Source organism: Mixophyes fleayi, chromosome 10 (genome assembly GCF_038048845.1).
Source record: "Mixophyes fleayi isolate aMixFle1 chromosome 10, aMixFle1.hap1, whole genome shotgun sequence".
Lineage (NCBI taxonomy): Eukaryota > Metazoa > Chordata > Amphibia > Anura > Limnodynastidae > Mixophyes > Mixophyes fleayi.
This window is the reverse complement of record NC_134411.1, coordinates 5,227,058-5,244,322: the sequence shown is the minus strand read 5'-3', so window position 1 is coordinate 5,244,322 and position 17,265 is coordinate 5,227,058. Positions and strand designations below refer to the sequence as shown.

Genomic DNA, 17,265 nt, shown 5'->3' with positions numbered 1-17,265 from the left:
TAAATCTCTTTGTGCATTGAAACCACATTAATTGCATCGGACAATCTTTATTGGTGAGATAGTAACGGACATAACAATGGGGACAGCAAAATGGACCAATTTAACAAGCTGCAAACAGCTTAATTTCAGATGACATTGGTACCTATTCCTGATAGTAAAAGCCCAGCCAGAGAGAGATCTTCTGAATTTTTACTTTCAGAGACAAATACAGATCAATATAATTAGAGGAGGTAGAATAGATCACCTGGTGCAGTCTCTTCTCCATTTGTGTAAATACAGTTTCTGTTACTTAGGTTGGTGTTACCATCCTTTCTAGATCAGCACAGGCAATAACAACACTATATAATCATTAGATTGATCTATAGACTAATATATAATGGCCAACTTCAGCCTCAGTGGAGAGCTCTCTAAACGACAAGAAAAATGGCAGACAGATGGGGGAATTGAATTTCTGTCAGATACGATCTCAGGCCACCCTTCAACATCAAGGGGGTGGACTCAGGATCTTTTTGAACTAAAGAATATTATGTTTAAACAAGTAAAAACTTTTTGGAACAAAACTATGTTCTGTAACTATGTCAAGCAGAACATGATCCCCAGAGGGCTAAGACCCAAGCTATATCCTGCTTTTGAACTTAGTAATGAAGAGTTGAAAAAAGAATGGGAGACTTCCCTAATAAGGTGCTCCAATGAACTAATCAATATTCTGATTACACACGATAACATCTTGCTGGATAAATATGCACTAGAAATCTCTGCCCTAGGGGAAAAGTTGAAAAGTTTTGAGGGACTTGAATCCTTCCAGAAATCTTACGAAAAACTTAAAAAAGATTTGGATCTCTTTGAGAATACTATCATTGATAAGAAACGCAATAAATTCTCATGAGATAAGGATGATTACCAACAAGATAAGGTTTTTAAATGGTATACAAAAAAAACATTGAAAAGAACACAGATTTATAGCACATCAGAGCTAGATTCATCTGAAAATGAAATAGCTGATCAATCTGGCCCTAATAGTTCCAGTGACCCAATTCAGGCAAGGGATTTTTTAGGTTCAGGCACCAGAAACAAAGACAGAGGGGGTCAAGATGGTTTCACAAGATTCGCAGGGGGGGGGGGGGGAGAAATCTAAGAGACAGAAAAAGAAAAGAGATGGAGGAACAGGGGAGCCAACTCTCTATGAGGAGGAATTACAGACGAACCAGGTATTAGAAGACTCCCTTAGAGTGATCAACCTGTCAGATAAAACCCTTACCACTGTACAGGTCACACTCTTCAGTAAAGGCCTTTCGTTCTCACCCACACAATCTTTTAATAGATTTGAGTGGGAGAAAGATTTGACCCTATTTTCTAGGAAGTTATTACTTAAAAAAAAATCAAAATCAAACAAAGGGAAGATTCTGCTCCCACTCAAGAGAATATAATGGTACCTGCAGACAGTCATATTGTTTTGAACACAGAGGAAGATGAACAAGCTTTGAGGATGCCTGAAGAATTCTATCAATCTAATCCTGAGTGTGAAGATAACACAATTCCCTCAGAAAAAAACATTATGGACGAGACACATAGTATCAAACCTAGGTCCACCTTTTTTCCGGACTTTTCTATTTGCCCACAGGTTGGGGTTTTCAGGGATTTAGTCTCCAAAGAGCTGGATAAACTTTTTCTCCAGAAAAAGCGAAGTAAATATAGCTCTAGTAACCTTAATAGAGAAGAAATCTCAGCATTGAGAGAGATCTCAGAGTGGGAAGACGTTCTAATTAAGCCCTCAGATAAGGGGGGGAATGTAGTCTTATGGCCGAAACAACAGTACTTAAAAGAAGTCTACCGTCAGTTGAATGATAAAGATTGTTATAAAAGGATTATGTTCAATCCAACTGCAAATTATCTAAATGGTTATAACAACATCATCAATCAGGTTCGTCAGGATAATGTAATTTCAAAAACAGACCATGAATTTCTCAATATTAGCAACCCCAGAATTGCTACATTATACATGTTGCCAAAAATTCACAAAAGGGAAAGATCACCCCCAGGAAGGCCTATCGTATCAGGCAATGGAAGCCTGACAGAAAAAGCTAGCAAGTTCATAGACCATCATTTACGCAAGCAGGTCATGAGTTTAGACTCGTATATTAAAGACACGAAAGATGTGTTATCAAAACTGGACAATATTATAGTTAGTCCAACAACTAAACTTGCGTCATATGATATAGAGTCATTATATACTAATATAACACACGAGAATGGACTGCATGCAGTTGAATACTTTCTGGGGATGGAGAAAAATACTGACTTTGTGACATTTTTAATGACTTTACTTTGATTTGTACTAACTAAGAACTATTTTGTTTTTGAAGAGAAATTTTATTTACAAACCAGGGGACTGCGATGGGAACTGCTTGTGCTCCCACCTATGCCAATTTATATCTCGGCTGGTGGGAGAAAGAAGTAGTTTTCAATCAGCACAATGAGAAATTTACAGACCATATATTATTATGGTTGAGGTATATAGATGATGTGATCATCTTATGGGATGGAGATGACAAACTATTCCATGAGTTTACAAAATCTCTGAATAAGAATGAGCTGAATTTAAAACTTACATCTGAAATACACGATTTTTCAATGAATTTTTTGGACCTAACTATCTATAAAAGCAATGACGGTAGAATACATACCGATATGTACAGGAAAAAAACGGCTACAAATAGTGTACTTCACTCATCAAGTTCCCACTTTCCACCAGTCATTAAGGGAATTCCAAAAGCTGAACTATTGAGAACTAAAAGGAATTGTTCGGATGAACAAATTTATCAACAAAGATCAGCCGAATTAAAAAATAGATTAAGAAGAAGAGGATACAATATAAATAACATTCGAACAGCTGAAAGAAGTGTATCCAACTTAAAAAGAGACACCCTGATACATCAAAACATTAATAAGAAAAAGACCGAAGGAAAAAACTCCAAATTAAGACTTGTAGGAACCTTTTGTTCAGAATGGAGAACTATTACACAGATCTTGCAGAAACATTGGCACGTTCACTTGATGATGACCTGAAACAGGTATTAGAAGATAGAATCTCTATAACCTGGAGACGATCAAGAAACCTCAGAGACCAATTGGTACACAGTTTTTTTAACTCCAAGAAAAAGGATTTCTAATATTCCTAAAGGCTTTTTCAGATGTGGCTCATGTAAGGCGTGCCCTAATATGAATCAGATTAAGGAATATAAGGACAAATTTGGAAGATTTCAAAATATCTAAATTGCAATTCCCTGAATGTTATTTACTGTCTCTCGTGTCCATGCAATCTCAAATATGTGGGAATGACGAGTAGACCCTTCAAGAAAAGAGTTTTGGAGCATATAGGGAATATCAAAAGAGCTGCCAATGACAGGGCAAATTTGAGACAACTAACAGTGGTTGCCAAACACTTTTTGGAATATCATCAGAGTGATCCTAGGGGCCTTACAGCTTTTGCCATGGAGCAAATAAATTTAGGTCTGAGAGGTGGAGACATTCAGAGTGAACTTTTGCGGCAAGAGACCAAACAAATTTTTCTTATGGGTAGTATGGCTCCATATGGTCTAAATGATCAGAGTAATTATTCAGTATTTCTGAATTAATTAGGGGTACAAAACCAAACAATTGAATTAAAGTATTTAATCACAGTAGAATTTGGAACGGCAATTCCCATAACCAATATTATTTTCACTTTTGAATACTGATTTTATATTTTTTTAAGGTTTGGTTTCCTTTTCACATTTGTTTATTGTGTTCACGCAAACTTGCCTTTACAAGCCAGCGCCGCTCTAAATTTTAGCTGCAAAGTCGCTGATTTTCGGCGAGTTGAAAAAACCGGACCATAATACATTTACCCCTAGGTGTCAAATACTGCCCTAACTCAAACCCCACAGTTCACAGACACAAATCACAGAATGCAGACACAGTAAATACAGATACCAAAAGCCTACCTTTAATGGGGGCCTGACTTCTAGGTCCTGGAAGGGAAAATACTTAAAACAAATAGACACAATACAGTACAGTGACCACCACACAATGACCATCTGAATACGATGCAATGGGGACAGACCATCTCACACTGGTTGGGTACCTCCTAATTGGTACCGGGACTAATGCCAATCTGAACTCACAGACTAATGCCTAAATTATCTGCCCATTGGCTAATTCTGTAAATAAATGTTACAGTTGGCAATACAGCTGTGCACTTGCTCTGGAAATTGTGACAATTAGTGAACTCTCCCTGTGCACCTGCTGGGTGACCTGGAACATGTGACCTGCTGTGTGGTCTGGAAACTGTGACAGTTATTTGCAGCCCTGCTGGGTGGTCTACAAACTGTGACAGTTATTTGCAGACACATATACCAGTGCTTCTTGCAGGGCCCTCAACCACGGAGTGCTGTGTTATCTCTCTATTCACTTACTAGGAAAACCCGACTGAACCCGCCTTAGATTAGCTTTATTTACAACTAGAGGCCACCCTAGAGGACATTGACACGGTGGAAACCTTACAGGTTCCCAGAGCACTCAGTTCAAAGATCTTACAGTCAAGAATTTTATCGTCACAATCAATGTATAACAAACCAAGTGATATGTCGTTTACATTGGACAAGACACGTTCGCCACAGTAATACTCTTTGGGTCCTATGGACGTGCAATGCGTGAACTGTGGTGCCCTACACTTTTTGGCAGAGGAGATTAACAGCCATTTTTCAGACTGCTGTCTCAATGGAAAGCTTCTTTGCCTGATGTGGTTTTTCCACCATATTTAGAAGAAATGTTTTTGACAAATACCCTCAAATTATGTACTCATTATCTCCATAATATCCTCAATTGCAACTCAGCATTTGCCTTCGTATCTTTCAAAGTTAGTATTGCTGAGTTATCTGTCCATGCACCATACACCTTTAAAATACATGGTGCTGTACATCACTTAATAGGAAGTTTGCATCCAGATACTGCTTTTAAGGCGGTCACTGCCGGGTTTCCCTACTTGTTTTTATTACAATAAATGTACTGTTGTACTTTTATAACTACATTTGCTAAAGGGACTATAATAACCCTAGAAGGTACTGGGAATGCTTCTCTGGTATAGTAAGACACCCTTGGGTGTTCAGCCAGTATGAAGTGGGTATAATTTGGCCACATAAACCTGGTACCTTCACATGGTGGGAAGTTACTTAATTCAACAGTGGTGTGCCTATTATTTTTAAGAGGGGTGAAGAGACAATTAATGCTAGGGTGCTTTGGGGGGCTATTAAATTAATGTGGACTGAATATGGGGAGAAGGAGCTCAATGAGGGCTATTTATTAATTGTGAATATTTTATTTCGGCCTTACTTTTAATGCTAATATTTGTTTAGATTTACACCCCCCCTGACTCTTTTTTCATTTATAAGACTCTACCCACTATAGTAAATTATATCCATTGCTGGTGCCCTGCAGGCTGCAATAACGAAGTGTAGTGGGTACTGTACAGCAGGAGGCGCAGGTGGGCGGAGGCACGAGGTACAAGCTGTCGGCATTCGGGCGTGGTCTCCGGGTGGCGGGTGTTTGCAGAGCGCTGGTGTTTAATCTGGCGGGAAGCGGATTGATTGCTAGATAGCAACTTGTCATCTGCAAAGCATGGATGGTCTACCGGAGTTATATGTCCTGTGTAATGCACGGGAGCCCCCAGTGAGGTTGCAACGGTAATGAATACAAATTTTATCACCTGTGCCCGTGTGTTCCCTGCACTAATTGTCTGCATGACGTCACTATTTGTCTGCATGACGTCAGCCAGGTGTTCTGTTCTGACAGGTGTCAGCTGTCATCTCTGTCTCACACTTTTTGGATCAGATCTTTAGCACAGGCTGAATATAATCACGTGCACAAAATAATAGGACGATCAACTATTGTCACTTGTACATTTTCATCAAGGCAATTTCTTTACTAGTTTCTTGACGTCGGGAAATTAACTTTTATATACAATGATACGATAATTGTACTTACTGTCTTCATTATGACTGTAATGTAAAGATTGATTTTATTTTTTTTATTTTTACAGAATTCTTATGCTAGTGGTCAACTTAATTGCAGTATTGTGCCCACTGCTATATGATAAGTAGCCTTGACTGGTTATTATGTCATACTTGCCAACTCTCCCTGAATATCAGGGAGACTCCCTGAACTAGGGGTGATCTCCCTCACTCCTTGAAGAGTCTGGCATTCTCCCTGATACTGAGCCAGTACATGACGTGGTTGGCTTCGCCATCTGTGGCATGATGACACAGTTCAGAAATTGTGTCCTATGTCCATGTATTGATGCCTATGGAGGTGGCCATTTTCATGGAGACCAAGATTTAATCAAAGACTGACAGGTAAGACAACATGACTTCAGTAATGGAGACAGAAATGTAAAAGACACTTCAGTCTCTAGAGATTCATTAGCTGCTTTTCTTTAACGCATAGTTGCCTACTCTCCCGGGATGTCCGGGAGACTCCCGCATTTCTGGGAAACCTCCCGGGAGAGCAGGGCAACATCCCGGTTCTCGTCCACGCAATAGATAAATGGTGGGGGGCAGGGCTTAATGGCGCAAATATCGTGTCCAGCCCCGTCCCCGCACACCCACCTTCCCCGGGATCTCCCAGAAGCCAATGAGGAAGAGTTGGCAATAATGTATTATGTAATATTGGCACACAGCGGTATTATTGTAAAACTGCTATATTGCATTTTAAATGCCAAGTAATCTCCCTTTATAAAGTACACGTACTGTTATACATTGCTGTGTTTTTTGTTTTCATTTAAAATCTCAAACAGGTTGTCGTCTGGCTCCTGGGAAACTCCATCCTTTTCTGCCCCACTGTCATCACCTATCTCTTCCCAGCTGTTGTTTTTCAGTTTTGGGGACTGGTCTGGACTGTCCCCTGACAGTAGAGTGGATGTTCAGCTGGAAGCAGAGGGAGACATAGGGGTCAGACTGGGCACATTGTCACCTGAATCAAGGTAAGGAGTTGTTTAAATAACTTTTTATTATATTTTAATGTAATATATATATTAAATCCTGATCTGCAAAAGGCATAGAGCATTAATAAACCGTGCATACATAAAATGAGCATTTTTGAAATGCAATACAATTTAAAAAAGTGATGGATGCAATGAAGTTTTACTATTACACATCTCTAAATGCATAAAACCGCATAACCTTCTGATAGTGCGTCCATCAGTAACTACTTTATCAATATCGCCCATTGTTCTGTCAAAGGGCTTTCTTATGTCATTGGTGCTTCCTTCATGTGATATGGGCATGCTTGTATGTATAATCATAACATGCAATACAAACTTTTACAGTTCTTCTCACCTACCCTACAGCCCATAGAAAAGTTTTGAACCTGGAACAGTTCCTGTCTATAACAAACAATATGACACACAATCTAATAATATGCAGTAATACTTTTCTCGGAGACAGTACATTTTTATAGGAGGCTGAAGTTAGCTTTGGGCCTCAGGACCATCTCTGCACCAGCAGTACACACAATTTCCCAAAAGCATTTAACCTTTGCAAATCTACAGCTACTTATTCAAAATGCTCAAAATGCTATCTGTGCCCACTTTGCCACCTGATTGCATGCCCAAAACAGCATTGGGCCAGGCAAAAGACAGATGTTTTATATGAAACTGACCACACTGTGTTGATTCCCACTGTCAAATTGCTGGCCCAATGGCATTTAACCCTTGCAAATCTGCAGCTGCTTATTCAAAATTATAAAATATGGTGACTTTGCCCCCTGATTTTATGCCCATAACCTTGTTGGGTCAGGCAAAATACTAATGCACTTTGTATAAGGGACCCCCTGTAGTGTTAATTTGATGTGAAATCAGTGATCCAAATTGATTTAATCCCTTAAAAATAAGCTTTTCTGAATAAGAAGCTGGAGGATGAATTAGAAACGAATAAGAAGCTGGCCCAATAAGAAGCTAACTTCAGCCTCGCCATTTTTATACAGTCACAAATATGACAGATGTCTTAGTCATGGGGTTTTGAGCAAAGGATGAGAAGTGCAATCATCTGTTTAATTAGTATTTTGCACAATTTTTTTCTCTTTACTTTTGTAATTGGATAGAATTGACGTTTTGTGTTTTCTATGTCACATCTCCTGTTGCATTCAGCTGTAATCTGGATCTTACAGATGCTTCATATGGGAGTGTGGCCCTGGTTATGAGACAAGCTGCATGTCTGAGAATGGAGAGGTGTCCGTCAGCATGGTTATTCAAGGACAGGTGAGATTGCAACTTAATGAACAGGATTTTATGCCTTCCTGTCCAGACTAAATTTCCACTCTACGCACTAAACCAGTTTAATCAGGAATAACTTATTTCTTACTCTACACTGGTGAATTTTATATTGGGTTTTTATTTTTTGGGACAGAGTGAAGGGTAGTGAGGAAAATATATTTTTGTTTCAAAAGCCATTTTGGTGGGTGTTTCCAGTAGAAAAAAAAAAGAGATTGGGTAACAGTGGATTAATAACACATGACTCTCAGGCTGTCCGGTGTATTGTTTGTGAAAGATATTATATATAAAAGAGTAATATAAAACAAAGAATAAATTTAAAAAAATATTTAGTTGCTGTCAATAGATTTTTCCAGTAGATATGTTTAGTCACAGATTATCCTAAGAACCAGTCATTCTCTGTGCTTCTGTCGGCACGTTATCTTGAAAGCTAGGATGAACAAACAGAGGTACTTGGCAATCCTGCAGTATTCTGATTTGAGGCGATTTGTGTTGTAGTCACTTTCGCTTTTATAAACCAGGAAAGAAGGGGTTCCTGAATCCTTTTCATATAAGGTATTAACATGATTTTGGACATTCTATTGGTTTAATACTGATAAGAAAGTTAAGCATGTGCAGTAAGCTCGAAGACACTGCCCTAGCTGAAACGTCTCTGATATGTTGAGACGTTTCTAGAAAGGCCTTGATTATATAAGCATTTCAGTATTACTTGTTATATAAATGAATTCAGGCTTTTATTTGGTACAATAGAGAAAAATAACACATTCTCTGCGCCTGTGTAGTAAGCCCTGAGATAATGCACTGGCAAAGGAATGTGCATTTGAAAGTATAAAACAACAAAATGGAGTTTCAGCAGTCATTTTGTCAGACCTGCCACAGTGGGAGCAAGGGGAGACTGAGCCAGTGATAGGTGGATCATACCTGGGGGATGTTTGCTTATTTATATGTTGGGACAAGTTTAATTATGTTAGCTGTTCAGACCTTGATTGAGAGCATAACACTCGTGCAAAATACACCAGTGTCATGCAGAGTAGCTTTTACTGTCTTTTGGTACTGGAAGTGAGTTGTCGTAAGACCGTTTTGTTCTTTAGTTTTAGGGTTAAACAAACATATTGCGCCTTTTTATTGTGCTCTTTGTTTTTCATCATCAGGGGCGAGGCGGAACTGATTCAGCTTCCACCTATACCTGAACAGTAATAGATCACTTGCATTAGTGATCTATTTCCTCCCAATACAATAATGACAATTGGAGCCCAGTTCCAGTAGTACAGGAACATGGGAAAAGTGCTGTGTCCTAGCACAGCAGGATGTAGATCTTATAAGGCAGATGTAAAGGGAGCTAAACTCAACAGTTTATTTTTTTCATGTATCTTTTATGCTTTAAACATGTGAACCTGAGGAAACCCTTTGTGATCTCTGTAACTGAGCGGCATACATACATACTTTTTCCATGATGGTGTAGGCAGGCCTTGTGGTTGGCTCACTGTTGGTTTTTTCAACTGGTATAATCTCTGCAGGTCTGTGTTAAACCGACTGGCTCAAACCAAGAATGCAAGAAGAGAAAGAGACTGAAAGAGAGTGAGAGTGAGGACATGCTACACTGCAGAAGAGCAAGTGTATTAAAGACCGTGCACTGACCAAACAGTCCACTCTGAACAAAGGAGCAGAGGCCATATCTGGTGAGCTTAATTGTTCAACATGGCAAACGTCCAATAATTTCCTGTCGGATAGATACATAAACTTGTAAATCAGTGTGTACTGTTTTATTTATTGTCATGTATTTAGACTTCTTAAACATTTAATTCCTTCTACAGTTTTCAAAGCGTTGTTGTTAAAAGGACATGCAAAGCTCATCAATATCTATCTCTTCCTGACCATGAAACAGTGATACTTATTGGTGGACAAGGTACACAAAAGCAGTTCTGTAAGGACTCCATGTGGAAGCTTTATACAGGTAAAGAAATATATATATATATATATATATATATATATATATATAATTTTTTATTTTTTTTCATACACACACACCATGGCCAAAAGTATGTGGGCACCCAAACATCACACCCACTCTTCTGGGACAGCTAACCGCTAGATTTTGCAACATAGTTGCTGGGATTTTCATACCACAAGAGCATTAGGGAGGCCTGGCATTGACGTTGGTCGTTAATGCTTTGCTCATGGCTGGTGTTCCAATTCCTAACAAAGGTGTTCGTTGGAGTTCAGGTCTCAGGGCTATGTGCAGGTCCGTTAAGTTCTTTCTCACCAATCTCTGGAAACCAGTTTGTTTCTTTCGTATTTTATGGCTTTTTGCTTTGTGCATGAGGGCATTGTCATGCTGAAACAGCATATGGCCTTCCCCAAACTGTTACCACAAAGCTGGAATGTCATTGTATGCTGTAGCATTAAAATTTCCCTTCACTGGAACAAAGGGGCCTATGCCAGACCATTATTCCTCCCTCTCGCCAAACTTTGTAGCTGGTAGTACACATTTGTGAAGGACTTGGTTTCCTGCATCCACCAAACCAGACTGCCATATGGCAAATTGTGAGTCATCTCTCCAGAGAATGCGTTTACACTGCTCCAGTAGTGGTGTGCTTTACACTACTTCAGTCGATGTTTTGCATGGTGATCTGAGGCTTGGATGTGACTGTTTGGCCATGGAAACCCAATTCACGAAGCCCCCGATGAACAGTTCTTGTGCTGACGTTCCTTCCAGAGGTAGTTTTGAACTCTATAGTGGAAGGTACAGCCAATTTTTACTCACCACAAGCTTCAACACTCGATGGTCCCATTTTGTGAGCACCTGTGGCCTACCACTTCGTGACTGAGCTACTGTTGCCCCGGGACGTTTGCACTTCACTATACAAATAGCTACAGGTGAACGGGGCAGCTATAGTAAGGCAGAAACTTGACGAACTGACTTGTTGGAAAGGTGCCCGGGCCACATTGAAAGTAACTGAGCTGTTTTGTACAACCTATATTAGTATAATCTGTGTGCTTTATTTTATATGCATGTTTGCAATGGATGTGGCTGAAATACTAATTAGAAGGGGTGGCCAAATACTTTTGGCCATCTTGTGTATATATTTTATTATGGGCAATTACTTATACATTACTCCTGAATTTAGAGAGCAATACATGGTTTCCTGTGGAAGCAGTGACAGACGGTTCCAATCCAGAAGCGCGTACAGGTCACACTGCAGTCTTTGACCCAGAGAGCCAACGAATTTACGTCTTTGGAGGTTTCAAAAACAGGAAGTGGTTTAATGAGGTTCATGTCTTGGATACTCTGGCCTGGAGGTGGTGGAGCGTAGAGGTTAGTGGGCATAACTATAAACTATCTTTTCAGTAAAATTTCCTTCACTTTAATTTTTCCAAACTTTTTCCAAATGATCTTCTCTGTTTTCTTTTCCAGGCCATGGGAAAAGTTCCTCCTCTCTCCTATCACACTTGCACTCTGTTTATGGGCGAGCTGTTTGTGTTTGGGGGGGTTTTCCCACGACCCAATCCTGAACCAGATGGTTGCAGTGACACGCTACACATATTTAATCCACAGCATGAGATCTGGTACCAGCCTATTGTCCTGGGGAATAAGCTCTCTGCTCGCTCAGGGTGAGAATTTGGAAGCTGTGTATGATCATTTAACCTTTGGTGTGTTGATTCAGAGACTAGACTTGCCCTCTGATGGCAATAATGTGCTATTCAATGTAGCCCCTGATTGGACAGAAGCTGTAACCATCCAGTCAGGTGTCACATTCATTACACAGCTTCTGTCCTAGTCAATTTCACCCTTTATTATTTTAAACATATTTGCCCCTCTGCATACTGAAAATCAGCTGGTAACTACCAACATGCTACAATAAGTGGTGCACTTATTAAAAAGGGGTGTTGTTGACATATCCTTGAAACCTTCCCCTTTTTTTTTTCTTCTATTCAGGCACTCCGCCTGCTTGTTAAACAGAAAACTCTACATATTTGGAGGCTGGGATACACCTGCGTGTTACAATGACCTCTACCTTCTGGATGTCAGTGAGTAGTGGGGGAGGATTCATGACGAGATCTGCTAAGCGGTTATATGTATAGTAGTATTGTCCCTTGATGCAGAAAGATGTTTGCTTTGATAATGGGATAAAAGGATACTCACTATTGTACTGTGTGTTATTAGGTATGTTCACAGTTCTTGTTTTGAGCATTTTTCTCCATTATTTATTTTTTATTTTTAAAATACTCAGTTTGGTGCAGTTTTCAATAAGATCCCCTGATCTTGATTGAACTTCAGTGGAGCTGAGCAACTCAATATTATTGTGACTTTTTACAGCAGGCTGTAAATGGTCACGTGATATATGGGGGAAATCTCCCTAGAAAAGTATTAGAAGAGACCCACTCAGTTGTTGCCTGCTGCTCATCAGGAGTGTGTGGGGGGGATTATAAGCTAACTATTATCGTACCATTATTTCTCCTGTTCTTTATAAACATGTGATGATTCCAATGACTTAAACATTATTTTATCTGGATCTCTTTTATACATATTTCTAAATAAATATTATTTGTGGCATAAGAGTCTATGTAGTATTTCTAGTAGACACTCAATGATTTGTCTAATTTCTATTCTAAAGAAGGAATGTGAACTTGTGCCAGTGCTCCTATTAATGGAAGTGGTGGTGAGAATGTAGGTATTGTTCACAAAAGTCAGGAACAGATGAGTCTTCTGTAAATACGCTGCTGTTGTCCTGTATAGAGTTCTGCGGTTCAGTAACGCAAACACAACTTGTGAAATGTGCTTTAGCTTTCTGATGAGCTTATCTGATGGGGAACACCTTGTGTTGGGGAAAAAATCTTGACAAGTCCATTGATTTGTTATATCTTTATTGTAAATCGGACACCACCTGCTAATGTTCAGCAGTGTATTTAAATTCATGTGTTTACTACATTTCGGAATTAGATTTGCAATCTTTGCATTTTATTATTGTCCAGTATATTTGCTTTTGAGATGCCATATGTGTATTTAAGTATTCCACTGTAACATCATTAATTTTTTTTTTCTGTATTGATTTTTCACTGTCTTCCTGTTCCTAATTTCTTTTTTGCTTTTTCCCTATTTCTGTGCCCTGTTATTGCTCTGCTGCCAGGTCTCATGCAGTTCGCCCCTGTTGAAGTTAATGGAAGCTCTCCCACACCTCGCTGGTAAGTGAGCTCTACACTTTGCTGGAACTTAGTGTATCACTGCTTGAATTAGTTAGCCCATCAAAACCTATATTTTAAAGGTTTTATGTTTGGGGAGAGCTATGTTAAAAAAAAATATTAAACTGTATTTACCTCCTGCAGAACTTTGGCTCCTGTACCCTTCAGAATACCTGTCAGGGGCTGATGGGTATGTCTGCAGTGTAACCAGTCAAAAATCCTACTTGTCTTGGCACTCTACTTGTGGAGGCTTAGTCACAAATCACGTGCCACAAGTGAGTTTGATTTGTCCGGACACAGGCGAGCCTATATGGTAACCACTGTATCTGTAATCCATGACAGGAGGAGCCCAGGTTATTGAGGGAAACAAGTAAAACCCTTACAATGCTGCCCACTCACATTAAGTATTTACATGTTGGGTGTAGATAGATACCTTTATGTCTTTACTTTTTTGGGGGAGGCAACCACTTCAGTTGTTTTGGCACAATCATATAACAGCCTTACAAAAATAACCTGTCTAGGTAAAACATAAAAGGGCATCTTGTAACATTTTACAAATAAATGTGTAAACTGTCCCTTTAACTTTTATGTACAATTTTTTTTTTATTTATATTTTTCAAGATAGTGAATATTTCTGTAGGTTAAAACAATTATCCATTTGAGTCACCCATAAGCTCATATCATGTTTAGTGAGTATTGCACTAAGGGGGTCATTTAGATTTAAAATTAGGGGCTGTTTTTAAGTGTAAAATAAGCTTTTTCTTATTGAGCATGCACACCAAAAATGCAGATTCCTGCATCCATATAAAGATTTGAGTATGGGCCAAGTACAGTAAAGGCATGCTCAGGTAACTACTTAGAGGTCGAGACAGCTGCAGATACTCCTGCAAGCAGGCGTATCTGTGCTTTATGCTTGGAGCAAGATTCATGATGATTATCATAATGTCACACAGCCCTAGCCTGTTCAGCAAGGGGCTGAATTCCGTACAGGAATCATGCCTGCAACGAAACAAAACAAAAAAAGGTCAGCAGGAAAAAATACTATAGCTTTTAATCTATTTGGGGAGGGAATAATAAATTCTATATGGTGAGTATTTGCTCCTTGTGGAACGGTGACACAAAATGACAGGCTTAGTGGCCTGTCGGCTATCGATCAATACAGGGCACCAATTATCTGTGTTGAGCTGTCTGTAATTGCATCTGACATGCACATGGCGAAACTTAATGATTTTGTACCTGGCATATCAAGTACACACTTTACTTTATTTTCACCTGCACTTTTGACGCAGCTAATTCAACTCTAAATGTATAAGAGGAGGTTATAATCAACAGATCATTACAGCAGCATAACCTCTGCATTTTTTTTTAATATAGTTTGTCATTAAACAGATTATCCATTAATACTAACAAGTATTTTTATATAACCCGTACCCTGCACTGTGAATAGATAATCTGTTAACTTCCATACACTGTCTATCCTTAGCTGGCACTCTGCTGCCAATCTCTCCGATTCTTCTTTCTTAATTTTTGGAGGATATGATGGGATCCAGGCCCCAAGTGACACTCACATATTCAATACAGGTAATAAAATGATGTATTTGGGGAAGCTGCTACAACACTGTTACATGCAATAACATACAATTACTCCATGTATGCTGCTTTTACTGCTGCTTCACAAAATACTATATACTGACAAATTTAAAAACTTCTTTAACTATCATTTTGGTACACACTAAACTATATTTAATACATGTCTATGCTTATAGAGTTACTAACTTTGTGAGAGGGAGCAGAAGATCTGGGGACCACTTATGTAACCTTTTATTAGGAGTTAGCGATAAATATTGAGCACATTTAACCTACAAAAAAATGGGTGGATCCTCCCGCTGTCACCATTTATTTTTCATGCACGTTGTATACTTTTCTGACGTGTATTACCAGAAATGGCTGCTGTGAGAAGTGATTTATTACAATATGGTGGTATGAAGTAAGTGCTCCCTGACAAATATTACGTGCATCTTCTATAATCTATAGAGGTATAGATTTAGAGGTGTGGAAGGGAATGTTAGAAGTGCAATATGGTGGGTGCTAAGTAATAAAATTTGTGGGAAGCGTTTGTAAAAAATGTTGATAAAAGAATGTCAATGTAAAACAAGCAGACAGTGTTTTCAGGAGTAAATTGCGTTGTGGTTGTATTGAATAAAAGCTGTGGCACGCACAGATGCAGAAATGGATCTTGCCCTGCAGGATCTCCCTATCTCGTCCTCGCCCTCTTTTACCAGGTGCTGTAGTTTCCTTCTTTTGTTGAGCGCTGGCTCCTTAGGTGCCGCTGGCGTCTGCCATTGGAACACCTGTAGGGGTAAGACCCATTTCTGCATCCATGCTTGCCGCAGCTCTTACCCAATGCAACCACAATGTAATTGACTCCTGAAAGAGCTCTAAACATTGTCTGCTTGTTTTACATTAACATTCTTTTACCTTCTTTTTACAGATTTTACAATTTAGCACCCATCATATTGCACTTTTAACCCCTCCTTGCAAACCTATAAATTATTACAGGGTGCTTTCTCTTGTATGTGTTTTTGTGTTTGTTTGGTTTTTTTTGTGGTTTGTTTTTTTTGTTGTTTTGTTTTTTTTAATATCATCTGTAATGGATAATTAATGATCAGGCACCTGATATAACAATGAAATCTGAAACATGCAGCTTAATTAGATGTGGTTTTCAGAAGAAGTATAGGCAAACAAATATTCACATAAAATAGGTGGTAGGAGAAAGCTGTGTATGATTGGGCACAACTTGTCTGATGGGATAGTGCCTTCTCCACTCCCTCCATTGAAGTTTGTACATATAGGTGTTTTAGGTTGCTGTACATAACATTTTGAAAGGTCCGGTATTTTGTGCATAACTTTGAATCAAGTGTCCACACAGTATCAAATATACTACTGGGTTACGTAAGCCTTTCTATATTGACTGAATAACAAGACTCTTCAGATTTAATATACTTGTATTTCTGCCCAGCTACTTGGAGATGTGCGTTTGCTTATGTTTTGTTCATTTAACTCTCCTCCTTTCTTTTTTTTTTTCTTTTCAGTGACAAAGACTTGGACTTCCCTTGTTCACAATTCATTGCCCCATTTTCCCAGTGCTGGATTTTCCATGCTGCCTATCCCTGGGGTAAAAGAGGGCAGTGAGGATTGTGTCCCTCGTGAACTGCTCATCTTTGGGGGTGGGAACAACGAGGGGCAGTTCTACTGTGATACTGTCAGACTGCAAATATCAGATATTCTTGACCAGTAGTTTCTTGTATGTGTGTTTCCTGTTGTGACACGACATAACTTTCTGGGAGTTTTTTTCATGTTTTTATTGGGACTTTTGTATATTTTGTTAAATGCTGTATATTCTGTGTGTGATTCCTATAACTGTTTGTGGTAATCCTAAAGTTGAAGTTGTTTCATTAAAACAAAATACTAGGTAATCACAAATCTCAGGATCGTATTAACTATTATTACGTAATCGTTTATTTTATTCGCATCCTTCCCCCCTCCAAAAGCTATTCTACTAATCATTATCTCCTTTTTGCAAATGTCTGCTACACATAGGCTCACAGCTCTCACCATGTCATGTGATGGCAGAAAAAGGAGGTGAATGATGTCAAAGTGCAGAAAGAGCTCAGAGGGGTGTTCCAAAGCCTCTGCTCACTATATCATGTGATGTGCCTTGTTGCCATGGTAGTCAGAATCATGAATAGTTAATTGCAGCCTGGAGGAAAAAAACAAGGGAA

General features: G+C 39.0%; 1 protein-coding gene across 1 annotated transcript; it reads left to right on the top strand.

Moving 5' to 3' along the window:
- Positions 1-3,005: 3,005 nt before the first annotated feature.
- On the top strand, positions 3,006-16,966 carry LOC142104071 (kelch domain-containing protein 1-like). The gene is made up of 12 exons (XM_075188526.1): positions 3,006-3,071; positions 5,632-5,720; positions 6,830-7,015; positions 8,200-8,290; positions 9,820-9,896; positions 10,117-10,256; positions 11,431-11,618; positions 11,718-11,914; positions 12,240-12,331; positions 13,432-13,486; positions 14,967-15,064; positions 16,576-16,966. Exons 1-12 carry the CDS (start codon positions 3,006-3,008, stop codon positions 16,779-16,781), a joined length of 1,485 nt encoding a protein of 494 aa, XP_075044627.1. The 3' UTR covers positions 16,782-16,966.
- Positions 16,967-17,265: the final 299 nt, after the last annotated feature.

Bases quoted from the DNA above. Each gene is read 5' to 3' on its own strand.
- LOC142104071 (XM_075188526.1), top strand. From the start codon at position 3,006: ATGGAGAACTATTACACAGATCTTGCAGAAACATTGGCACGTTCACTT. The intron at 11,915-12,239 runs GTGAGAATTTGG...TCTTCTATTCAG, and splicing joins AAGCTCTCTGCTCGCTCAGG to GCACTCCGCCTGCTTGTTAA. The intron at 15,065-16,575 runs GTAATAAAATGA...TTTTCTTTTCAG, and splicing joins CACTCACATATTCAATACAG to TGACAAAGACTTGGACTTCC.